The 26,823-nt window shown below is 42.0% G+C and overlaps 1 protein-coding gene across 1 annotated transcript in view; it reads left to right on the plus strand.

The window, feature by feature from the left end:
- The window catches only part of LOC126456656 (reversion-inducing cysteine-rich protein with Kazal motifs-like), a 99,504-nt gene that overhangs the window by 60,569 nt on the left and 12,112 nt on the right, over window positions 1–26,823 (plus strand). Inside the window, exons 6-7 of the mRNA XM_050092400.1 lie at window positions 6,265–6,392; window positions 16,437–16,670. Coding sequence (XP_049948357.1) covers window positions 6,265–6,392; window positions 16,437–16,670 — 362 coding nt within the window. The remainder of the gene's footprint in view (window positions 1–6,264; window positions 6,393–16,436; window positions 16,671–26,823) is intronic.

Below are 26,823 nucleotides of genomic sequence, written 5' to 3' on the forward strand. Positions count from 1 at the left end.
AGTTCTGGAGGGAACTGACACCATGAACCTTGCAGGACTGTCAATAAATCCGTAAGAGTACGAGGGGGTGGAGATCTCTTCTGAACAACACGTTGCAAGGCATCGCAGATATGCTCAATAATATTCATGTCTGGGGAGTTTGGTGGCCAATGGAAGTGTTTAAATTATTAAGCGTTTCCCTGGAACCACTCTGTAGTAATTTTGGACATGGAGGGGGGGATCGCATTGTCCTGCGGTAATTCCCCAAGTCTGTCAGAATGCATAATACACATGAGTGGATGCAGATGATCAGCCCGGAACGTGTCACCTCTCAGAGTTGTATCTACACGTATCAGGGGTCACGAATCACTCCAACTCAACACGCCCTACTCCATTACAGCTTCAATATGCTGACATGCAGGGTCCATAGATTCGTGACGTTGTCTCCATACCCGTACACGTCCAACCCCTCGATACAATATGAAACGTGACACGTCCTGCCAGGCAACATCTTTCCCGTCATCAGCAGTTCAAAGTCGGTGTTGACGGGCCCAGGTGAGGCGTAAAGCCTTGTGTCGTGCAGTCATCAATCATTCACGGGGGGCCCGTCGACTCCGAAAGCCCATATCGATTATGTTTCGTTATATGTTTCGCACGCTGACACTTGTTGATGGGTCAGCATTGAAATCTGCTGCAATCTGCGGAAGTGTTTCGCTTCTGTCACGTTGAACGACTCTCTTCAGCAGTCGTTGGTCCCGTTCTTGCATGGTATTTGTCCGACTGCAGCGATGTCGGACATTTGATGTTTTTACTGGATTCCTGATATTCACGGTACACTCGTGAAATCATCGTACGGGAAAATCCCCACTTCAGCGCTACCTCGGAGATGCTGTGTCCCATAGCTCGTGCGCCGACTATAACACCAAGTTCAAATTCACTTCAGTCGTGATAATCTTCCCTTGTAGCAGCAGTTACCGATCTAACAACTGCGCCAGACACTTGTTGCCTTAAATAGGCGTTGCCGATAGCAGCGCAGTCTTCTGCCTGTTTGCATTTCTCTGTATTTGAAGACACGTGCCTGTATTAGTTTCTTTGGCGCTTCAGTGTGTGATAGAGTGCATTCCTGAAAGTGATACCCTGTCGCCTATGGCGCAGCCGCCAGCCACGCAGCGGTGGGCCGTGGATTGCCGCCCACCTCATGCGCTACCAACACAACCGCTGGAGTCCACATCGCCCGTAGAAGTCACTGCTGAACAAGAGGAAAGAGAAGCCTCCAAACAAAAAAGCACTAAGCCAAAACCAAGAAACCGAGAAAGCTATGTCTGTGACCAAAGCCGTAGCAAGTTCGTAAAAAAGAAAGGTACCTGAGGAGACTAATTCCGATTCCGACATCTCTTTGAAGCGTGACAACAGCGTGGGTGATGCAGATCGCAGGTTCAGTTGTAGTGACCATTCGAGTACATGTAGGTGAGGGAGATTATGTCTTGCCTAAATCTCGAGGAAGGAAGAGAAAGGCATACAGTTACATGTATGTCTACATTTACAAGAACTGCTAGGAAATGAACTTGTAGTTATGGCTTTAGAGTCTGTGTACACGGACAAAATAGTTTATAAATTTTCGGATGTGTGTGAAATCTTATGGGACTTAACTGCTAAGGTCATCAGTCCCTAAGCTTACACACTACTTAACCTAAATTATCCTAAGGACAAACACACACACCCATGCCCGAGGGAGGACTCGAACCTCCGCCGGGACCAGCCGCACAGTCCATGACTGCAGCGCCTGAGACCGCTCGGCTAATCCCGCGCCGCGTAGTTTATAAATTAAATGAAAACGGGCATTTCTGTTACTAGTAAGAGAGACGTGAATGGGAAATTCTTCGTGTTCCTACTGGGATAGTAAATATCAAACAAGGAAGCTGCTTTGTGTTTGATGGCCCAGTATTCGTGAAAGAAAATAAGGCAGTAATTCTCTTTTGTGTATCTCTTATTTTTGTATCAATGCAAGTATATGAAGCAAAATCGTTAACAGTTTCTCCTCTTTGCAGTTCATCTAAAGTATTATGAATAGTAAAAGGAAGTAAAGGTATTTTAGCTGTCCACTGTGACGTAAGTTTCATGGTATAAATTTCCTACAAATAACCCCACATGAAAACACAGGAAAATCCCAATAACACATACCACCGTTCAGTGTGTTCTCTGTCTCATTGTTTAAGTTCCCAATCTTCCACATTCAGTGTACATAACAATATTGCACGTGTATCATATTTTGGACCAGCCGCATCATATTTAAGAATTTCAGCACAAGAAGCGATATACTGCTTTTATTGGGTTGTGTCATAAGTTTATTGGCTTTTCGTTACAGTGCGATCACAAAGAATGCTTGGGAACACCCCTCCCCTCAGCACAGCTGCGACAGAGTGGTTGCCTGCCTGTATGCTTACACAGTTCACACACTGTGACGTGTACAGTATAGCTAAATAAGGCTGATCTATTTCGTAAACAAACTGTTTATTGTCTGTAGTATTCACCATTATTGTCTACAACATATTGACATTTCTCTGAAACCTTATAAATGCCATTCTTCCAAAATGTGGGGGTTTTCAACTTGATGAACTCTTCGAGGTTCAGTCTGCAGTCCTCCAAGGAAAAAAGGCGTTTGCCATGCAGGAAATTCTGCAGGGATCGGAATAGATGAAAGTCGGAAGCGGCTGTGTCTGGCGAGGATGGCGGTTGGGGTCACATATCCCACTCAGAGTAACGCAGCCTTTGACAGGTCACTGTAGAGGTATGTGGTTTGGCGTTGTCGTTGTGAAATATGACACCGCGTCCCAGGTCTTGTCGATTCTCATCAATGGCTACCCTGAGCCGATCCAACTGCAAGCAGTATTTCTCGAACGAAGTTCGCAATGCAGGTCGCCTTTGCAGTACCACAAGACGCATAGCATAACCTTTCTCCGACGCAGCGCTGGTTTAGGAACCAATAATGGTGGCTGTCCTGCCTTGTACCACGATTTACTCTTCCGGGCATTGCTTTACACTTCTCATCTCCAGTTACCAGCCGTTCCATAATAGGAACATCCTGATTGCGTCTACATAAGCAGTCACGGATGGACCCATTGAATCAAATTCGCTTCACTCATTTCCTAAGGAGCACATACATCTCTAATATTTACGTAACACAGCTTCTTCAAGTTCCTGGCTACAGTAGCATGAGCGACACTGAAGTCCAGTATCAACACCCTCGTTGTCATACGTGGTTTGTTGACTATCGCGTCATTAAGCTGTTCCACGACCCTAACCGTTGGCCCTCCAGACCGAAGTTTGTCTGATACGGCAAGATTGACAGCTCAAAACAACTGAACTACTTTTGACTCGCTTAAATCGTTACTGCATCGTCCCCATGTACAGCACAAATCGTATGCTGGAATTGTGCGACGGTTATCCCCTTACGATAGTAAACCAGAATACCATGCCGTAAGTGTTCCATCTTGCTTTCTATAGCTTGTAAACACACGTTCCATGCAACGCCAGGCACAAACACACACTGACATATCCAATAACGCATCCGGCTGTCGACCTGCATGTCGTAGGGGCAATTAGGCAAACGTGTTCGGCCGGGAGGCTCGGCGGGTGCGGGATTTGTAGGCGCTATAGATGGAACGAGCAAGCCGAACTTACGAGTCAACCTAATATTTTTCCTGTCTATATTTGTAACATTAAAGAATTAAATACAGTGACAGTTTGAAGCATCGTATAATCCCTACCATTTACAATATTTTCCTAACAGTTCCTTATTTTATACTAAAAATAAACTTACATTTTGTATTTTGGTAGCATATTTAGGTCCCCTTTCCCTAATAAGAATATGGAAAGACTCGGTGGATTTAGTGGGAGATGGAAGGCAATTTTTATCCCTGTTCTGCCAATGCTATTTTACCCTTTGAATAGGTACACTTTTCAAAAGAACTATAAGTAATAAAACAATGAAATTTTTCTGCACATATATGACATATGTGCCTCAATTTAATAGTAAAATGAATATAATGCCTCTTATGGTTTTGAAGAAAAAAGAATTTATTCTTTCACAAGTAAAATTTAACTTTTTTGTACATTAATTATTATAAAACAGTTTCTGGTTCTTTGGTGGTTCTCAGTTTACTTGTAACAACTTATTACCATCCGCAGTACAAATTGACCAAATTTCATGTTTCTAACCCCATTAGTTTATCAAATAATGGTACCTGAAAGTAAAAAAATGTAGTTTTGAGAAAAATCCATTTAAAGTTTAATATTGCAATTCTAGTATAGTTATTGATGAGAATTGCTTACCACTAATATTTTCCTGCACCATACTGAGCATCATCTGAATCATGCTGATCTTCTTTTCTTCCCTTGGTCCCTCTTCTTCTCTGTCTGGCTTCTTTTGTGCATTTTAAATTAGCAGTACCTGCTTTGCGCATTCTCTCTTTATCTATTTGCACCAAGTATTTTGCAGTGTTTCCACTAGATTTTATGCCCAAAAATTATAAAACATCCAGTTTTCTAATTACACTATCAATGAAGCACAAAATAGCATCATAAACACCAAATTGGAGGGTTGTAACCTGATTCCAAATGACAGAATTCACACATTCATTTAAATATTGGGTTTTCCCATGAAGACATTTCTTCAACAAGGTACCTTTACAAAGGTCTCTAAATATGGGTTTAATTTCATTTATTACTGATGCAGGTAAAGAATGTTTGTGGTCATATCTGTCACTTCTCCTGTACTTGCATCAAGATCATTCGGACGAAGGCCGTGCACTGGAGTTTCATTTGTGGAAAGCTTGTGGAAAAAGACAGCCCATACAGCTTTTTTCATGATTTCTAAATTCCCCACATTTCTTCTTATGACCAAGCCGAGGATACCAAGTTTGAGGCATTACTTCTCACCAGGACAACGCAGTGGCCGACGGCCTGCACTTAATCATCGAGAGCAGCGACGTTCGCGTAAAGTTGCGAGTGCTAACAGACTAGTATATCGATAGTACATACACGATAAGAAACACTGAAGCGATAAAACAATGCAAGCATGAAATAATATACAAGGAGTTGGCGGAGAAAGGAAGGCGTGTCATTTAAATGCCAGATTGCACAGAGCGTCAGGAAAACCATCATATCTCACGAAAAAATTGTCGTATTTACATAAAACAAAAACTGTTTCACGTAGGAAAGACCAGGCATTTCGAATATGCTAAAATCTAAAAATCGAATATTTGAAGCCCACTTGCCTTCCGTCTCCACTTGAAATGATCTTTTAAATCTCTGTGTTTCTTCAGGAGATTGAGTGAGAAATAATAATTCATAGAACAAGGCAAAAAGTTTTATCATTTGGTGCAGTATTGTTGCAGAAAGAAACAAGATGACAAAAAATAAAAATACAAGGCACAAATTTTGAACCTGCCTATTTACTACGTGTATAGCAAATCGTAAGCCTGGATGAGATGTGAAGGAATGTTCTTATTACAAAACGGTCGACAGAACCTCTCTACACTACTGGGGCTTACTTCGCCAGTCGGAAAACCAATGGCTAGAATATTTGTATATATGAAGATGGTATCTGTTCTTTCGGACATGTCGGAAAGAACAGATACCATCTGTGACCATCCAGGTCATAAGAATGAAATTACAGTGGAATGAATACCTTTAGCTGCATACAGGAGTTGATATAAGCCAACAGGGACAGTTGAAAATATGTGTCCCGGCTGGGTCTCGAACTCGGGATCTCCTGCTTACAGAGCAGACGGTCTATACATCTGAGGCACCGAGGACACATAGAACAGTGCGACTGCATGGACTTATCTCTGGCACGCCTCGCGTGAGACCCACATTCGCAACTTATCGTCCCGCATTATATTCATAGTGCTCCTGCCCCTCATACTCATTACTCGCGGCCTTACTGCCGATTCCCGTAAGAGTCCGGGCACTGTTTGTGCATCCTCACAGAAGAAGATGGTCAAATGGCCGGTGAGCCTTAACTGTATATATGTATGAAGATGGTATCTGTTCTTTTGGACATTTCCTCGGTGGCTCAGATGGATAGAGCGTCTCCCATGTAAGCAGGAGATCCCGGGTTCGAGTCCCAGTCGGGGCACACATTTTCAACTTACCCCGTTAACTTACATCAACGCCTGTATGCAGCTGAGGGTATTCATTTCACTGCAAAATATTTGTGGTCGGAAACGCAACGTTAACGTCAGCCTGCTGACAACAGCCTGCTCTTGTGTTGTGTGTCCGCAGTGGAGAAGGTGGAGTCATGCAGTAGCCGGCCTCACGACCCCGTCTGCGACACCGAGGGCGAGGAGCACCCCAACCTGTGCTTCCTGCTGCACTACTGGAAGGCGCTCGCCTACCGCGGGCCCTGCCTCGTGAGTCTCTCTCTCTCTCTCTCTGTGCGTTAATGTTGTCAGCTTGCGTATCACGTCAAGTACTCTGCAATATTTTCTTGTGTGTCCCTTGTCTGTACAAAGTGTTTCAAAAAGGTTCAACCGACTCCACATGACCGTATCTGTTACGTGAATGAAAACAGAAACCTGGGGTGAATATTAACTTGAGTGCAGGAGTGCTATGTTTATATTTTCAAAATATCAATCAGATTCCACACTGATAAATCGTTACGTTTCACATACGTACAAACTTGGGATACTTCGTACACTTAAAATTAGAATAATTACTTGCCTTTCATCAACGTTCGCTATTCTCCCTAGTGGATGTACGAGAAACACCCAGACATTAATGTTTTGCGAGAATGACGGAACTGCTTCATTCACTGGAGCTGTTATGTACCTTCACTGTTTACACAAATCTGTCGGAGAAGGCGACATGTAAACTAGTTTCATCACAAGCCCCTCACGTAAAATAAATACATGAATAATAATAAACACATACTGTGCGATCAGGTGACCTTGGAAACAGTGGAACAATCCGAAGTCGTACGTCTCTTACAACCGATAAATCAGTAAGGCAGCTCGCTGTTAAGAAAAACTCTTACTGTACATGAAACAAAAATTTTCCACTCGTTCCCGCAATTGTAAAAAAAGTAGAAACAAATAAAAACCAGGCTCTACAATTTTCAGGTTAAAATGTAAATGTCGTGTGACAAGGGCGTCCCGTCGGGTAGACCGTTCGCCGGGTGCAAGTCTTATTGCTATAACCAGATTTTCCGCGAAAAAGAACGAGCCGTCAACCTGTTCTCGGGAAACGGAGTAAAACACATGAAGCTCGACTGCCATGTGTATCTTATATTCTTACGTTGCGGCGATCAATATTCCCGCTTGAATGAAACCTGAAAGATAATTGTTATCTTCCATCTTCATGTCCAGAAACCATTCACTAATTGTTTGTGACCGCCATGATAGTCTGAAACACAAATATTGCCTCAAAACACGTCAGATAGACATATGAATAACGGCTGATTCTCCGTTGACCTGTTGACGGCTGTTGGGTGGGTTGGGTTGTTTGGGGGAAGAGACCAAACAGCGGGGCCATCGGTCTCATCGGATTAGGAAAGGAAGTCGGCCGTGCCCTTTCAAAGGAACCATCGCAGCACTTGCCTGGAGTGATTTAGGGAAATCACGGAAAACCTAAATCAGGATGGCCGGACGCGGGATTGTAGACGGCTGTGAACTAATGCAAAATTCTGTGGAATCTTGAACTAATATCCGTGGACGACTTGCGGATTCCCCATTACATAAGAACTCAGTATCTTCAAAATACTTGCGCCACTGAGCTAATTACGCTAGGGAACCATTATCGTCAAAAGCATGAACTGACAACTTATAAGTGATGCCAAGATGAACTTCAATTTCGATGCGTAAGTTACAATATACTTCAAGTTTGTATCATCATTCATGAAGAAGATACAGTGTTTTCGAATAGGATGAATGTTTCTTGGACACCCAGTGGTGTAATAGCTGACTGCACATCGTAAGAGGTTCCAATTAATGTCATTAGACTCATGTAACCCACTTCATAGTTTCATAACCAGCTCGACAGAACACGTTACTTTCGTGTGATTTTTTTTTTTTTTTTTGTGATGCATTTAGCCACAATGTTCTGCACTTCTTAAGTTGTGATGGCTATTGCACACCTGTGGAAACACACTTCTATAGTTGTGCTATTACCATCCGGGTAGGAGCACACTGGATAAAAATCGAGCGCACGATGGGTGCCAACAACATAATTATGACTTTATTCATAACTCACGTTTTACGTCAGTTATTTAATGATGAACTTTGTTAGGCCGTTCGTAGGTAATCATATTAATTAAATTTATTAATCATGAGATAAAAGTGCACAATGTACGCACATGCAGTTCGTTATTGAAGACGGGAGAGGGATGACTCACTAGTAAAAACAGTAATTAAGTTAGTTATTGACTACCTCAATCAAAAATATCTTCACTGTAAGCTCTGTCGAAAGGAAGACGTGTTTCAGTAGGATAATTCAGAAATAAGGTTCATATTCGGTATGACGTTGCATCTATAGAAATTCAGACGTAGTACTAACCGTCTCGTTCGCCCAATGGGGGACAAATCAAACGCTTATAGAAAATAACGGATATAGTTGATGTAACTGCCCTTATTATTATATTTTAAATCTACACACATTCGTGTGATAGTTGTTTCTTCTCTGTGTCTATGAGTCTTCCCGCAAACATGTCACATAATTTACTAACTGATGTTTTCTGCACAGTCGTAAGGGACCACTAAGCACCTACGCATGACAGAATAGTCTAACCGTTTTCTGTCCACGTGTCGCACTTCAAGACCTTACCTGTCGCTCAGGGAGAAAAAAGCACTAATGCTTTGCTCACCACATGTACTAGGAGGAACTAACCAACCTGAAAACATACTACTACTAATAGCTATAATTACTAGTCTGCAAACGACGTAAATAGTGATCCAATGTTGTTCAGTAAACGTCCTCAGTCCCCAATAGAAATATCTGCTGTTATATACTTCAGGAAAAGTGACTAGTGATAGTTCTACAATATCAAATTATTTAGATAGCAGTGTCAGTTTCTTTAAGTAGCTGTATCACATAATATATTACAACTCTTGGTTGATGTACAGTTCAAATTCAAGACTTTGTTTTGTCTTCGTTGGTACCACACGTGGCTCAAAAACAGTCATAAATACCGAAAGTGTTCATCGACATCAGGAGAACTCCAGAAGCATATTATCTTCGGAAAAGGCGCCTATATGAATACTTTTATGGAGGGAAAATCGTAATTCACTCTAGTCTGGAATGTACAAAATGCTGATGTTTATAAAAAATTATGCATTCTGCTCGATAATTAGTAACTATAAATCAGTATGATCTATGATGAGCTTGTCACATCAAAAATCAAATTTTTCTTCTATTTGTCATATTTATTTAGATAAAATACAAAAACAAGAACAGCTGCTGTAGGAAAAACAAAAAAATGGTTCAAATGGCTCTGAGCACTATGGGACTTAATATCGATGGTCATCAGTCCCCTAGAACTTAGAACTACTTAAACCTAACTAACCTAAGGACAGCACACAACACCCAGTCATCACGAGGCAGGGAAAATCCCTTACCCCGTCGGGAATCGAACCCCGGAACCCGGGCGTGGGAAGCAAGAACGCTACCGCACGACCACGAGCTGCAGACTGTAGCAAAAACAATTATCTTCGAAATTTATTATCGAAGACTCGGTAATACACGAAAACTGCAGATGAAAGTAATTAGTATTTCATGCCTTCTTTCCATAGGGATGCAGAAACTGCAGTTGAACTGTACTTTCAAATGTAATTAAGTTTTGGAGAACTTTGTGACGGGAAACTGTAATTTCACCAACATATCTGGTACCTTCCGTAAAAAGCAAAACATTGAAGTTCTTCTTGATTTTAGAAAACTTATCAGTGACTCCGTTGTTCCCGTAGACGGTTAGATAGTGTATGTCTGGTGAAATACTTTGGAATCATTGCAGGTTGACTACTTTTATATTGTGCTTCGGTGGATATGAATCTAGAGCGGTGGTATCAACGTATCACCAATGAGATTTATGTAATTTGAATAGCTTAATTGCAAACAGCTAGGGAGAGTGGGACTCATTTAACACAACTATATTTACCTACAGCACCAGTAAAACATAATGAAATTTGATTTCTGATGTAACTTCAAAAAAATGGTTCAAATGGCTCTGAGCACTATGGGACTTAACATCTTAGGTCATCAGTCCCCTAGAACTTAGAACTACTTAAACCTAACTAACCTAAGGACATCACACACATCCATGCCCGAGGCAGGATTCGAACTTGCGACCGTAGCAGTCCCGCGGTTCCGGACTGAAGCGCCTAGAACCGCATGGCCACCGCGGCCGGCTCTGATGTAACTAACACATTATAAAATATAATGCTTTTTACTTACCAGCTATCAAGCAATACCCATTACCTTTTTTGTAAATTTCAGAATTTGGTACAGTTCACCCTAGAATGAATTACGATTTTTCTTACTTCTCTGCTGGACGACAAGAAGCACGTCACCACGGTGGAGCAGCGCCAGTGTAGTTTCAGAAACAACCACAAGAAGGAGTCCAAGTTAAGAACACTCAACCTCGTGGGAATGGAACAGAGAACACGTTCCAGCAGAGCCTCGGCAGCGACGCTCGCTGGAACTCTGGCTGCAGGCTCGCTGAAGATTGCCGCATAAGCTCAGCAGGGCAGGTTATATCATGTGGGGGAGGGGAAAGGGGGGGGGGTATGCGCTTACTCCACGCGATTGACTGCTTCCGGCCGCGATGTCGATCTGCTTGTTAATTGGATCGCCAGACGAGATGATGTCATCCAGCATTCGATATACTTCTGAGCGGAGTTTGTAAAAGTGTCCACTGCGGAAAGCCACCGATATCTGCCGTGCTACGTGGTTGCGCCTGCGATGTAGGCCACTGGTGAAGCCATGATGTGTGGTGGGATGTCGTGCGGCAGGTGCCAGGAAACGTTGCACTCTCCATCCATAAAAGTAATCATATGGGCACCTGTTCCAATTTTAATTTCGTTCTGGAGTTGCCCTGTTATGGAGAAACACTTGTGGTGTTTATGATCGTCTTTTAGTCATGGTGGCATCCAAGGAGACAGTATAAAGCCTTGAAATGTACTTACATGAAATAAAAGTAAAAATAAATTATGTGATGCAGCTGCGTGGAACTGAGTTTATCACTCGAAGAAAGCAATATTTATAAATAACTTGAATACATAGTATTTACAGTAATTAGTGTAGCTATCGACAAAACAAGCCCTCCATGTGGCCCAGCAGGGAACTATCTTGGTCTGTTGAGTAGGCGCAGCCACATTTCAGTTCGAAGTAGTGCTCGTTGTTTATTCTTATTGCACAGAGACGGCTTGCTATTAATTCACACAAATTTATTGATAATCACAGAATGCCGAGTGTAGTGGCATTCAAGCGTCTACTCGAAAGGCGAAAAATAATCAAAATGCACATAATTGATATCCCGTTAACAAAATCGATATACGAGGGGCGTTCAGAAAGTAAGCTCCGATCGGTCGCGAAATGGAAACGACTATGAAAATCCGATAAAGCTTTGCACAGATGTGTTGGGTAGTGTCTCTAGTATAACCCCAGTTAGCATCAGGTCGCTCTTCTCATTTCTGAGCTCGCAGTGAGTGCGTAAAGATGTCTAGAAAATAGTGTCTGCCGCCAAGTACGAGGGCCTGGTGAGAAATTTCGCCTGAAGCTATGCAGCTAACATTACATAACTGTCGTGCTGTTTCGTCTTCACGACAATTCTCAGCCGCATTCTGCAGGGGCAATGAAGATGCTCCTGCATCGTTTTCAAATGGAAATGTTAGATTACCCACAATACAGTCCGCAATGGTCTCCCCCTGAGTTTCATCTCTGGTCACATGAACCGCTGTCTTTGAAGACAACATTTTGACACAGACAACGAGGTGTAGGCCAGCGTGGAGAATTGGCGGAAAGCACTGGCGGCTGCCTTCTATGATGAGGCTATTGAAAAGTTGGTACAACGCTATGACAAAAGTCTAAGTCAGAACGGCGACTAAGTAGAGAAGTAGCTGAAAGGTGTAGCTAATTGTTACAAGTAAAACATTTCTGATGTTCATTGTGGTTTCAATTTGGCAATCAATCGGAGCTTACTTTCTGAACAGGCCTCGTATATGTATATATATTAATATGCAACAATTTCTTTTGGTATTGTGCACAATACGAGAAAACACCAATTCTGAGAAAACCTGAAAGGTTTTGTCACATGCAGCTGCAGTTCCAGGCTAGCAAGGGAACTCCAAAAAAGTAGTTACGTTTTTGGGATTTCATTTCGAAAGATGCCACAGTAACCTAGTCATCATGTGCGAATGGGACGATGTAGTTTCTGAAAAGACGTTTTAAATTAGATTTTTACCAAAAATTGAGACGTGTACATTCGAGTGGCCAGTTGATTATTCTGACGAGCTCGAGTTCACTGTGAACTTACGTTTTCAAGGTACGTTCGTGGATATTGTCAAACAAAGGTGTCGGCCAGTTTAATTGCTGTGCCAAACATTACCTAGACGTATAGACCTTCAGCATGTTACAGGGAATGCTGACACTGTCTCCCTGTTTCTCGGACATAAACATGGTGGTAGTGCCGTCTTGGTCTGGCCTTCAGTTCGGCTTTGCCAGCTAAAGCCAGTGCCCGATGTGCGACATTCTCCAAGCGCCGATGCTCGGTACTCGCCTTTCCCGCATCGTGTCGATTTTTCGTGTCACATTAAGGTGATCGAATATTTGTCAACACGTGCTTGTGAAAGTTATCCACACATGAGCTTCTTTCTCAAGTGTACTTGAGCGAGTAATGTTTCATCAACCTAATTATTCGTAATTGTACTAACACTTGTAGGGACGTAACAGACATACCTATAAATGAGACTGGGTGATTGAATTTTATTCATTTGTATTTCATCGAATATTATTTTCTCTCATTGATAAATTTTTGTTTTTTTAAATCATCATTCACTACTTATGATTTTAATAATTCATTTTTATCATTTATCTTACCTTATCACTTATAAACTAGTATCTATTTACCTGCAGCTGCGCTTGTGGTTGTGTTTGTCACATAAATTTCACACATCCCGTTCTCCCCTCTCTCTGTCTATCTTCTCCTGCCTCCCTCCCAGTCTACCTCCTCTTCCCGCCCCCCCCCCCCTTCTCTCTCTCTCTCTGTCATCTCCTCCTCCCCATCGTTCTCTAATTTCCTCTTCCTCCTTTTCTGCCCTTCTCCTCCTCCCCTTTTCTGTCTGATCACCTTCTTGACCCCTCTTTCAGTGCATTTCCCGCGTCACCCTGTTTTTCATTCACGCCCCGATGAGAGGTGGTTCTTCACCACACAGCACTTCTTTCAAGATTGTAAGTGGTATCGGTAGTGTAGCAAGTTTGGCTGACATTGATCCAGATGTGGAAATGGTAGACATACAAACATACATGAGTTTAAACACACACGCTCTCACACAGTGCGATATATATACAGGTTGGTCCATTGATCGTGACCCGGCCAAATATCTCACGAAATAAGCGTCAAACGAAAAAACTACAAAGAACGAAACTAGTCTAGCTTGAAGGGGGAAACCAGATGGCGCTATGGTTGGCCCGATAGATGGCGCTGCCATAAGTCAAACGGATATCAACTGCGTTTTTTGAAATAGGAACCCCCATTTTTATTACATATTCGAGTAGTACGTAAGGAAATATGAATGTTTTAGTTGTACCACTTTTTTCGCTTTGTTATAGATGGCGCTGTAATAGTCACAAACATATTTCTCACAATTTTAGACGAACAGTTGGTAACAGTTAGGTTTCTTTAAATTAAAATACAGAACGTAGGTACGTTTGAACATTTTATTTCGGTTGTTCCAATGTGCTACATGTACCTTTGTGAACTTATAATTTCTGAGATCGCATGCTGTTACAGCGCGATTACCTGTAAATACCACATTAATGCAATAAATGCTCAAAATGATGTCCGTCAACCTCAATGCATTTGGCAATACGTGTAACGATATTCCTCTCAACAGCGAGTAGTTCACCTTCCGTAACGTTCGAACATACATTGACAATGCGCTGACGCATGTTTTCAGGCCCTGTCGATGGATCACGATAGCAAATATACTTCAATTTTCCCCACAGAAAGAAATCCGGGGACGTCAGATGCGGTGAACGTCCGGGCCATGGTATGGTGCTTCGACGACCAATCCACCTATCATGAAATATGCTATTCAATACCGCTTCAACCGCACGCGAGCTATGTGCCGAACCTCCATCATGATGGAAGTACATCGCCATTCTGTCATGCAGTGAAACATCTTGTAGTAACATCGATAGAACATTACGTAGGAAATCAGCATACCTTGCACCATTTAGACTGCCATCGATAACATGGGGCCCAATTGTCCTTCCCCCCATAATGCCGTACCATATATTAACCCATCAAGTTTGCTGATGTTCCACTTGTCGCATCCAAGTGGATTTTCCGTTGCCCAACAGTGCATATTATGCCCGTTTACGTTACCGCTGTTGGTGAATGACACTTCGTCGCTAAATAGAATGCGTGCAATAAATCTGTCATTGTCCAGTAATTTCTCTTGTGCCCAGTGGCAGAACTGTACACGACGTTCAAAGTCGTCGCCATGCAATTCCTGGTGCATAGAAATATGGTACGGGTGCAATCAATGTTGATGTAGCATTCTCAACACCGACGTTTTTGAGATTCGCGATTCTCGCGCAATTTGTGTGCTACTCATATGCGGATTAGCCGCGACAGAAGCTAAAACACCTACTTGAGCATCATCATTTGTTGCAGGTCGTGGTTGACGTTCACATGTGGCTGAACACTTCCTGTTTCCTTAAATAACGTAACTATCCGCCGAACGGTCCGGACACTGGGAATATGTCGTCCAGGATACCGAGCAGCATACGTAACACACGCCCGTTGGACATTTTGATCACAATAGCCATACATCAACATGATATCGACCTTTCCCGCAATTGGTAAACGGTCCATTTTAACACGGATAATGTATCACGAAGCAAATACCGTCCGCACGTGATACCACGTACTTATAAGTTTGTGACTATTACAGAGCCATCTATCACAAAGCGAAAAATGTGGTCCATCTAAAACATTCATATTTCTTTACGTACTACACGAATATGTAATAAAAATGGGGATTGCTATTTTATAAAAACGCCGTTGATATCAGTTTTACCTATGGCAGCGCCATCTAGCCGGTCAACCATAGCGCCATCTGGTTTCCCCATTCAAGCTAGACGAGTTTCGTTCTTTGTAGTTTTTTCTTTTGATGCTTATTTCGTGAGTTATTTGGCCCGGTCACTATCAATATATACATATCTGTGGTGTGTAGTGGGGAGGAGATCCCTTTTCTGTTCGACTCAGCCACGCACCGAGGAAGGAAATGTTGTCGGCATCCCTCGGCACAATTACTAATGTAAATTTAGTCTGATGGAACAACTGTTATGAAGTAATAAAGAACAGTATTTCCATGACCCATTTACTATATTCATTATTAAAGTAATTAAAATTTTCATTACATACTCTCCAGAGGTATGCAAATTCGTCGCTCGGTTCTCTTAGTCAGCTAATAACTTTTTGCATCTATATCTACAATAAAAATTACAGCGAAATTCTCATCTACATATAAAAACTAAATGAAACAACAAAGCCGAATTTACATACTAGGTTATGAACAGAAACTTATTTTCTGCTGATTGATGCTCAGGTTTCTCACTTTAAACAGAGTGACAAAATCCACCGTCTTCTTCTATTCAGTTTTCTCTTGTTTCTTAACTTAATGCTACGTGAGAGCACTACAGAAACAGCTGCACTAATTACTAGTTTCGAATCACTTTCCATTTCGTACATGTAGTGAACCGTGAGTTCTTTTTAACCCAAAGCGACTATATAAGAGGCCACGTGGATCGAAGAGAGTGCCTTCTAGCGGATAGTCCTCGACACAACGCTGAGGAATCTCGCGTATTTGCCATTCGGAGACCATTCACTTTGTGCTGTCACATGTCTGTCGCCACTTTAACCGTATGCCAACGTATTTAAACACTGTACTGGTGGCTGTGAAATCACACTGAACAAAAATCATTTCGTACGGTAGTTTTAGATATCAGCTGGCACGATTGTTGGGTATGGTAGACCTTTAAACACTCTTGTGAATGTAAATCACTCGGCGACTAAAGCTTATCATTTATGCAATTGGGTTGGTCACAGCGTGTTTGACCAACTGCTGTTTACGAAAAGCTAGAGTAACTCCGAGTCTGTATGAGCACACGTCGCTTCACTTAGCCAGCCCACAGAACACTGTGTGCCGAGACGTCACAGGTGGCGACCCTGCGTGTTGCAGAAGAGCTGCTCGCTGTCGGGCGCCGTGTGCGGCGCGGACGGCGTGACGTACCGCTCCGAGTGCGAGGCGGCGGCCGCGCGCGTCCCCCTCGACTACGCGGGCCGCTGCTCCGGCTGCCGGGACCCGCGCAGGTGTCCGCCACTGGCCAGGCAGGGCTGCCAACCGCTGCGGCCGCCCGGCGCCTGCTGCCCTGTCTGCGCCGGAGCCCTCATCCTCCTCTACAGCCGCAAACAGGTCTCTTTCTCTCTCATTTACCCTTACTGTCTGACACTGCGATACCAGATTCGATACCATGTCTAATTTCGATACGAATACCTAAATTTTTAACGCTGCCTCAGCCATATCGACATGAAAGTATCGGTAAGACAGTATCGCAGGCGGGGTATTAATTATATATATTTTTAACTTTGAGGTTCGCCCATGACATTGTAATTCTGTCAGAGATAGCAAAGGACTTGGAAGAGCAGTTGAACAGAATGGACAGTGTCTTGAAAGGATGATTGATGTAAGATGAACATCAACAAAAGAAAAACGAGGATAATGGAATGTAGTTGAATTAATTCGAGTGATGCTGAGGGAATTAGATTAGCAAATGAGACACTTAACGTAGTGAAGGAGTTTTGCTATTTGGGGAGCAAAATAACTGATGATGGTAGAAGTAGAGAGGATATAAAATGTAGACTGGCAATGGCAAGGAAAGTGTTTCTGAAGAAGAGAAAGTTGTTAACATCGAGTACAGATGTGTCAGGAAGTCGTTTCTTAACGTATTTGTGTGGAGTGTAGCCATGTATGGAAGTGAAACATGGACGATAAATAGTTTGGACAAGAAGAGAATAGAAGCTTTCGAAATGTGGTGTTACAGAAGAATGCTGAAGATTAGATGGGTAGATCACATAACAAATGAGGAGGTATTGAATAGAATTGGGGAGAAGAGGAGTTTGTGGCACAACTTGACAAGAAGAAGGGACCGGTTGGTAGAACATGTTCTGAGGCATCAAGGGATCACAAATTTAGCATTGGAGGGCAGCGTGGAGGGTAAAAATCGTAGAGTGAGACCAAGATATGAATACACTAAGCACATTCAGAAGGATTAGGTTGCAGTAGGTACTGGGAGATGAAGAAGCTTGCACAGGATAGAGTAGCATGGAGAGTCTCAGGACTGAAGACCACAACAACAACATATTTTAAACTTTTCTTGAACACAAAATGAGGGTTACTCAGGATACAAGGCGAACTTTAGAAATTATATGTTTTCACTAACCAACTTCAGTATAAAATCAATTACGAAAGAAGCAAGTGAAATTGCGAATTGCAGCCCCATAAAATATTGCTTATCACGCTTTTCATGCGACGCCCAGCACTGACTGGAAATGACAGTTTCTTTCTTGCTACAAACAAAATACTTTTGCAGGTTGCACTGTATGTGCTCATTCAATAGAATGGTTCCAAACCAGTATAGTGCCATGTTTCGTTTAATTACGTGTATTAATATTGTCACTGGAACACGAAGAATGACCAGCATTCTAGCAGCGACAGAGTGGCGCTTCTGTATTAGTTTCGGTTGCAAATACGTTCTCCGGGCAATATATTAGCCACCCCTTTAAAAGAGCATATTGGCCGCATGAGAGCGTTGTAGATGACGTGTAACTAGTACCACTCCGCACTCCTGACGTGGCATTGAAGTGGTCTGAATTTCGGGTTCTACGAAATCAGCGCAGTAAGATGGTTCAACATAGAGGCGACACAGAATGGCAGCACGTAGCTTTCGTTTTTGGAAATACTTGTAATCACACATTGAAAAAAAAAATTGCCTCATTTGTTCCTGTATCAAAGGAGACTGTCTAGTGTGCCTACATGGAGTGGAGTCCCACGAGCAGCCACGTAATACGGTTTACAACGAGGTAACAAAAGTCGTCGGATAACACCTTCTAGCAAGTCGGACCTCCTTTGGCCTCCCATTGTGCAGAGAGTCGACGTCGCATGGACTCAACAAGTCGTTCCGAAGTCTCCTGCAGAAATATTGAGCCATGCTTCCTCTATAGCCGTCCATAATTGCGAAAGCGTAGCGAATGCAGGATTTTGTGCATGAAATGACCTCTCGATTATGTCGGACGATCACTGCGGCCAAATCATTCATCCACAAAAATTCCATCGTTGTTTGGTGCAAATGGTCTCAGAATAGTCGAATATAACCATTTCTAGTCGAAGATCTGTTCAGGTGGACCAGAGGACCCATTCCGCTCCATGTAAGCACAGCCAACATCACTCTGTAGCCACCGCCAGCTTACAAAGCGCCTTATTGACAACTTGGGTCCATACCTTCGTTGGGTCTGCACCACACCCGAATCGTACCATCGGGTCTTAATAACTGAAATCGGGATTCATCTGACCGTGGCACTGTTTTCCAGTCGTATAAAGTCCAACCAATATGGTCACGAGCCCAAGAGATGCGTTGCAGGCGACGTCGTGCTGTTACAAAAGGCACAAGGGTCGGTTGTCTGCTGCCGTAAAGCTGAATTTCGCCTCATTGTCGTAACGGATACGTCGGTCTACAGCCCACATTTTTGAGGCTATTTCAAGCAACTGATTAACTCCTCATGACAGGGGTTCATAGTCAAGTTGAAATTTTGAAGGACATCATATTTTCTGTTGACAAAAATAGATTTTCTCACCGCAGATACACAGTAATCAGACGAGTGTGAAGCTATGTATCCCGTGAAATGATGGAAATTACGTGAAATGTTACCAATGTTAACATCATTCACGTAAATCGCTACAAATCAATGTTCTAACAAACAGTTTACAAGTAAACAAGACTGCAAAGGCAGTCACCACTTGGGAAAGTACTTTCGCGCCAACGGCCTTAGTTTACTGTACTTCTACAGTGAAAAGGCCTATTTTTGACGATGATGTGTACATGTCGGAGGATTTTAAAATCTAAAATGTGCTGAAGCACAATCTTTCGCAGTACCACTTGAAAATGGCCCAAAGGCCGAAACTGCAACTGTGAAATAAATAATTTCTCTAGACACTGGCGAGTATGATGTCATTTTAAAAAATTCAAGCTGTGGTGGTTGTCTGTTAACGCTGACAACTCTACGCAAACGCCAGAGTATTCCGCGGCCAAAGTTTGTTAGTAAATGAAATGCGCAGCGGGAATAGCAATAAACAAAAAGAAAGTACCGTAGTGGAGAAAAGGGGAGCACTAATCTGTCTACCGAGAAAATGTCAGAAAGTAGCGCTGAGTTCATAGTGGACAAGCTGTTGCTAGGTGAAAGTGGCTGATTAGTTTTTGTTGTATCGTAATTTATAGTTATATTTATTGGAATTTTCTGTGTGGTAATGTGAAGCTGAACTCATTATTACAGAAACAATTAAGCTCGTCTTTAGTTTTGTAAGTAATATCACAGCTCTTGGAAGGTGATCAGTAATGGAAAAGTTAGTCTGAAATGCAACATTAACTGCGTACTGCAACGCTCATGGCGAGAGAACAGTCTGCTCTGTTAAATTTAAGACAACTGCCCTGTTAACAATGATATAAGCAGTCTGACTGAGAGAAAAATGTGAAATATAAATAACTACAAAAATTCCCTATCTGAAAAGTATGTCACTGTTGAAATGTTAAGTGCATCACATGTAAATTATAAATGGCCTATCTGTTTGCACAGTGAATTAATGCTGTGCTTCTGCTATTTCCCAACTACTGTGGCTGCCTATGCTATGCTAGTTAAGAAATAAACATTCAAAATACTAGCGACGCGATGTGCAATGCATGCTTTAAACTATAGAGGCATCCACAAAATTTCTGTGGTAATAAATCTCATTACTGCAATGATTATTGTCAATTAAATTTATGCCACTGACAAACTCCGGAAACCAAAATTTAATATGTGAAACTTGAAATAAAGAGGCGAATGTTGAAATGAATGAACAATAAAGTAACTGTATTAACAAAACTTTAAATCATTAAGACAAAATATTTTAACACTTGAAATATTAAAAATTCACTTTAATGATGAAGCAACCTGAACAAATCCTCTTTACTTTCTTACAAACAAATATGACATCCACCTTTGAAAAAAAAAAAATCAGTGGATGACACATTTTTACTTTATTATAAGAAAAACTCAAATTCTAGATCCCTGACCGAATTAATTACTACACTTTTATGTCTCGGAAAATTCGTTACTACAGTACCTCTTTAAGTCCTCTGACTGAATTTGCAAAATATCTATCCATAAACGAAGAAAATTATTTCTAGCACACAGCATAACCTAAAAGGATCTTACTCCATCACAAGATACAACCCTCCCTCTCTCTCTCTCTCTCTCTCTCTCTCTCTCTCTCTCTCTCTCCCTCCAAGATTGCACTCCATCACGAGAAAAGGTTCTACTAAGTCTCTCGCAGCGCAACCTCTTTGGCAGAGATGCTGCCCACTATAACAGAGACGCTATTGAAGCTTTATTTTTCTGCGTGACAGCCAAAATACTAACAACATTACAATTTTCTGTATTAAACAAAACCCTTATAGTATTACCAACTCAAAGGTGTTCGCTAGCTCAACAAATGAAAAAATGGCAGCAGCAGTTCCCGAAGAGATTGTAAGGGTCAAGAGGCCCAATACTTGGAAGGATGACGATGATGATGACGATGATGATAATGATAATGAGGAGGATAACGTTCATAAAATTTAGTTGAAACGAAGTTTATTTGAAAGCATAACACCACAGATCTTTTAATTCGTATACTGGTATTTCTACATAACACACATCCTAACAATATCTAGACACGACCACGCTCATATTAACAGTTACATTTATTCCACTTTCACACTGAACTTTACTACTGCTGTATTCTCTTCTTCATCTTCATTCTTCTTCACGCGATCAGGCCCAGAGGACCGCGCGCCACCACAGTTAGAGCTCTCCACCCGTCTCTGTCTTCTGCTATCTGTCTCCAGTTTTCCGTGACTCCCAGCTGCAACAGGTCTTCTCTCACTCTATCGATCCACCTCTTTCTAGGTCTTCCCACTGGTCTGCTGCCTAACGGGATCCAGTCCATTGTTATTTTGGGCCATCTTGTTGCCTCCATTCTAACAACATGTCCAGCCCATTGCAGTCTTTTGCTTCTCATCACTCCCAAGATGTTAGGCTCCTTGTACAGCTCTTGGAGGGAGACCAAGAGATGAATACACTAAGCAGATTCAGAAGGATGTAGGTTGCAGTAGGTACTGGGAGATGAAAAAGCTTGCTCAGGATAGAGTAGCATGGAGAGCTGCATCAAACCAGTCTCAGGACTGAAGACCACAACAACAACAACAACAGCTCTTCTAATTCAGTGTTATGGCGTCTTCTCCATTCTCCAGTAGTCTGATCTCTGACTGGTCCAAATATTTTCCTGAGGACTTTCCTTTCAAATATTAGCAGTCGCTTAAGGTCTTGTTTTCGAGTGCTCCAGGTTTGAGAACCATAAAGTACTACTGGCATTATTAATGTCTTATACAACCGTAGCCTTAGTTGTTGCGAGACACTTCTGCTGTATTGGTTCTAAGAATTAATATTTCGCAATGCAGTTGTACGGGGTAGCTTTTCATAACTGTTCATACAATAATATTATCCACCGCTGGAAGCTACGGAGAGAATGCCGATACTGTTTCGTCCATTGATTTCATATCTATTTACGTACACTTTGTAACACACCCGGGAGTACTAATGGGTGGGGGACCCTTTAAACTGACTTTTCGTTCCGTGACTGTGCGCCCTGTCCACACCACGTACCTGGTAATCCCGCGGCGGTCGTACTGTTCTGCTCCACACTGCTGCTGGCTTGCCTGAAATTATCTATCGAAATATGCAAGCTGGTTTAGGGGAGCCACTCAACGTTAAAACACAACACTGTCCGACGTCTGGTATGAACATCTATATTCTGAGACGATATGGAAACCACAGGTTGCACTGTTTATACTCTAAATCGTAAATGCTTATCCCAATTAACAATATTGATGATTAACAGTCCAAATTATCATTCGAACGAGCGTAAGCGTAACCGACACGACGCAGGTGATTGTTGATGATGCGGAAGCCGAATGATCGAAGGAAAGTTCTTACGCTCGCCACGCATACAGATGCCCGGTAATAGTCCTCCTTGGCACTAGTAATGACATAACACTGTTTGTAAAGTTAATTTTTCAGTTCTCACTTGTACGAGCGTGCGAGTAACCGTCGCGGCGCGGCTGATTGTTGGTAACGCGGAAACGCGATGATCGAACGCACGTCCTCACGCTCGCTACAAGACACTGGCACTTGATTGCACTCTTTTGTGCTAACTAATTTCTACTGATTCACATCAGTTTATTCTGAGAAGCTGAACACGGCGCGGATGATTAATACTGAGCGACACGCAACGAGAGGATACACAAATACGTCATCGACGGCACTGCTCATTTTTAATTCCATCTTAACGCACTTTCCTCTGAATTACTTCCATATTTAATCACTTTACTCTAATAGCACTTGTAGCAACACTTCAGCCTCAATACTAACAATGCTTCTTACATGCAGAGCTACACACTACACAACATAACAGTTCCGTGTCTCGCGCTCGACTCTCTAGACGCGGCTGCCCGCAGAGATACTCTACAACTCAACCAGCGATATGGCAGTACACTTACAACCTTCCACGAAAAAAAAAACGAATCACTACTCACTATACCAACCGACATAATACTTTCAGAACTCGTAATTGGCGGGTGACCGCTAGTGCTTGGACATTGTTGAATGTAACACAAGACAATGCCCCTGCCCGACAAAAGCACACTCATTTCCTAAGGTTCCAGAGAACTAGCGCTGCGTAAGCGGTACCATTTACTTCGTCTTACTGCTGTCGACAGTAGCACCCCTCACAGAAGTTACGCAGTGCTATCGAAAAGTCCCCTCAAAAATGACTGCATTGCTTCTCCGGTGCGCTTATGTATCAAAACAGCGGAGGAAATGCTCTTGATAACTTTTAAGAGAGACTAAATATCGATTTATTATGAGCAGAGCCCAGATCTTACGTAATTACGTATTCTGTCCCTTCATGCGCAGTAATGAGAAAAACTGAAATATGACGAATTACACTGAAAGAACTCTCATTTCAAAATTTTAAATTACATATTTGAGGTGCAATGCAATTCAAACTACAGTAGGTAATTTTAGATGTTTTAATATTATTGCGGAATTATTATAGAGTTTCGTAAGTCCCATACAGTTTCGTTAAACAGCAAGAAAGGCAAAAAAATTAAGTTTTATGATTGTGTTTCTCATGCTGTCATCGATCGTGTTACACTCGGAGCTAAATTGTACAAGTTCGATGTAGACAACAATGACTCGTTTCAAAAGCTTCGAAGTCAGTTTCGTTTAAGTAAACCATGGTACCGGTTGCGTCTTCGTTGTTGTCAAAGCTGAAAACATGAATTTCCACTGAAAGAACTTTAAACACTGATGGTAAAATGGTCATCTGCCACACTTCTGACAAACGTGTATAGGATGTACGATGGTATCTCCAACAGAACAACATTTACGAATCAACTTACATATTAGGAATTTCTTTACAGAAACAGATTCTACTTACACAGTTGCAGCGACAGCCAAAATCATCTAGTGTGTGTTGAGTTGGCCCAGGGAACATATCCTGGAACAAACTTCAGGTACCTGAATTTGAACATTTGATACAGAAATACGGCAGCCTCAACATTAACGACAAGTCTGCTCTGAAAAAGACTGACGTGAATTCTTGTTGTTTTTGTTGTTGTTGTGGTCTTTAGCCCTGAGACTGGTTTGATGCAGCTCTCCATGCTACTCTATCCTGTGCAAGCTTCTTCATCTCCCAGTACCTACTACAGCCTACATCCTTCTGAATCTGCTTAGTGTATTCATATCTTGGTCTCCCTCTTACCCTCCACGCTTCCCCCCAGTACTAAATTAGTGATCCCTTGATGCCTCAGAACATGTAATACCAACCGATCCCTTCTTCTAGTCAAGTTGTGCCACAAACTCCTCTTCTCCTCAATTCTATTCAATACCTCCTCATTAGTTATGTGATCTACCCATCTAATCTTCAGCATTCTTCTGTAGCACTACATTTCGACAGCTTCTGTTCTCTTCTTGTCTAAACTATTTATCGTCCATGTTTCACTTTCATAGATGGCTACACTCCATACAAATACTTTAAGAAACGACTTCCTGACACATCTGTACTCGATGTTAACAAATTTCGATTCCTCAGAGACGCTTTCCTTGGCATTGCCAGCCCACATTTCATATCCTCTCTACTTCTAACATCATCAGTTACTTTGCTCCCCAAATAGCAAAATTCCTTTACTACTTTAAGTGTCTCATTTCCTAATCTAATTCCCTCAGCATCACCCGATTTAATTCGACTACATTCCATTATCCTCGTTTTGCTTTTGTTGATGTTCATTTTATACCCTCCTTTCAAGACACTGTCCATTCCGATCAACTGCTCTTCCAAGTCCTTTGCTGTCTCTGACAGAATTAACAATGTCATCGGCAAACGTCAAAGTTTTTATTTCTTCTACATGGATTTTAATACCTACTCCGAACTTTGCCTTTCCTTAATCTTTCTTCTAAGATAAGTCGTAAGGTCAGTATTGCCTCACGCGTTCCAACATTTCTACGGAATCCAAACTGATCTTCCCCGAGGTCAGCTTCTACCAGTTTTTCCATTCGTCTGTAAAGAATTCGCCTTAGTATTCTGCAGCTGTGACTTATTAAACTGATTGTTCGGTAATTTCCACATCTGTCAACACCTGCTCCCTTTGGGATTGGAATTACTATATTCTTCATGAAGTCTGAGGGAATTTCGCCTGTCTCACACATCTTGCTCACCAGATGGTAGATTTTTGTTAGGCCTGCCTCTCGAAGGCTGTCAGTATTTCTAATGGAATGTTGTCTACTCCCGGGGCCTTGTTTCGACTTAGGTCTTTCAATGCTCTGTCAAACTCTTCGCGCAGTATTGTATCTCCCATTTCGTCTTCATCTACATTCTCTTCCATTTCCAAAATATTGTCCTCAAGATCATCGCCCCTGTATATACTCCTTCCACCTTTCTGCTTTCCCTTCTTTGCTTAGAACTGGGTTGCCATCTGAGCTCTTGATATTCATGCAAGTGGTTCTCTTTTCTCCAAAGGTCTCTTTAATTTTCCTGTAGGCAGTATCTATCTTACCCCTCGTGAGATCAGCCTCTACATCCTTATATTTGTCCTCTAGCCGTCCCTGCTTAGCCATTTTGCACTTCCTGTCGATCTCATTTTTGAGACGTTTATATTCCTTTTTTCCTGCTTCACTTACTGCATTTTTGTATTTTCTCCTTTCATCAATTAAATTCAATATTTTTTCTGTTACCCAAGGATTTCTACTAGCCCTCGTCTTTTTACCTACTTGATCCTCTGCTGCCTTCACTACTTCATCCCTCAGAGCTACCCATTCTTCTTCTACTGTATTTCTTTCCCCCATTCCTGTCAATTGTTCCCTTATGTTCTCCCTGAAACTCTGTACAACCTTCGGTTCTTTCAGTTTATCCAGGTCCCATCTCCTTAAATTCCCACCTTTTTGCAGTTTCTTCAGTTTTAATCTACAGTTCATAACCAAAAGATTGTGGTCAGAGTCCACATCTGGCCCTGGAAATGCCTTACAATTTAAAATCTGGTTCCTAAATCTCTGCCTTACCATTATATAATCTATCTGAAACCTCGTAGTATCTCCAGGGTTCTTCCATGTATACAACCTTCTTTCATGGTTCTTGTTATATTGATATATTAGAAAAACTCAGGGCTGACGTTGGCAAATCACATACTTAGGATTCTGCTGATGAGACGACGGATCCTGTAGAACGATTCATCGCTAATTATGGGCAAGTTGGATTCTGAGGCTCCATCTACACACTACTTCATTTATTGAAAATCTTTGGAGGCAACAAATATTTCAACAATTCATTAATGATGGACTATAGGTACTACAACCAGATGGCGAAATATAAGAGAACGTTTTACTCATATACACAGATGGAGCTCAGTTCATTTTCAGAAGGCATGGAATTCGCTTACGTGTTTTATGCAAACTTACTGCATGTTACGTATACGGCTCAATCAGCATTCAACAGTTCCAAATTGCCCTGTTCAGTTTCATACATCGAGAGTGACTTTATCTCGCTTCCCGACAGTATCAAGAAACTGGAGGCTTCACTTATGCCTCTCCAGGTGGCTGTAGGAATATCGGAAGATGCCTTTTGTAAGGTCAGAGATGTATCAGGTGAATAGGGTTTTATGGTTTCCAGGAAACTGCAATCTCTGCCGAATAAGTAAGTAGGATACTCGAGTCTTGTTATT

Source organism: Schistocerca serialis, chromosome 2 (assembly GCF_023864345.2).
Source record: "Schistocerca serialis cubense isolate TAMUIC-IGC-003099 chromosome 2, iqSchSeri2.2, whole genome shotgun sequence".
Taxonomy (NCBI): domain Eukaryota; kingdom Metazoa; phylum Arthropoda; class Insecta; order Orthoptera; family Acrididae; genus Schistocerca; species Schistocerca serialis.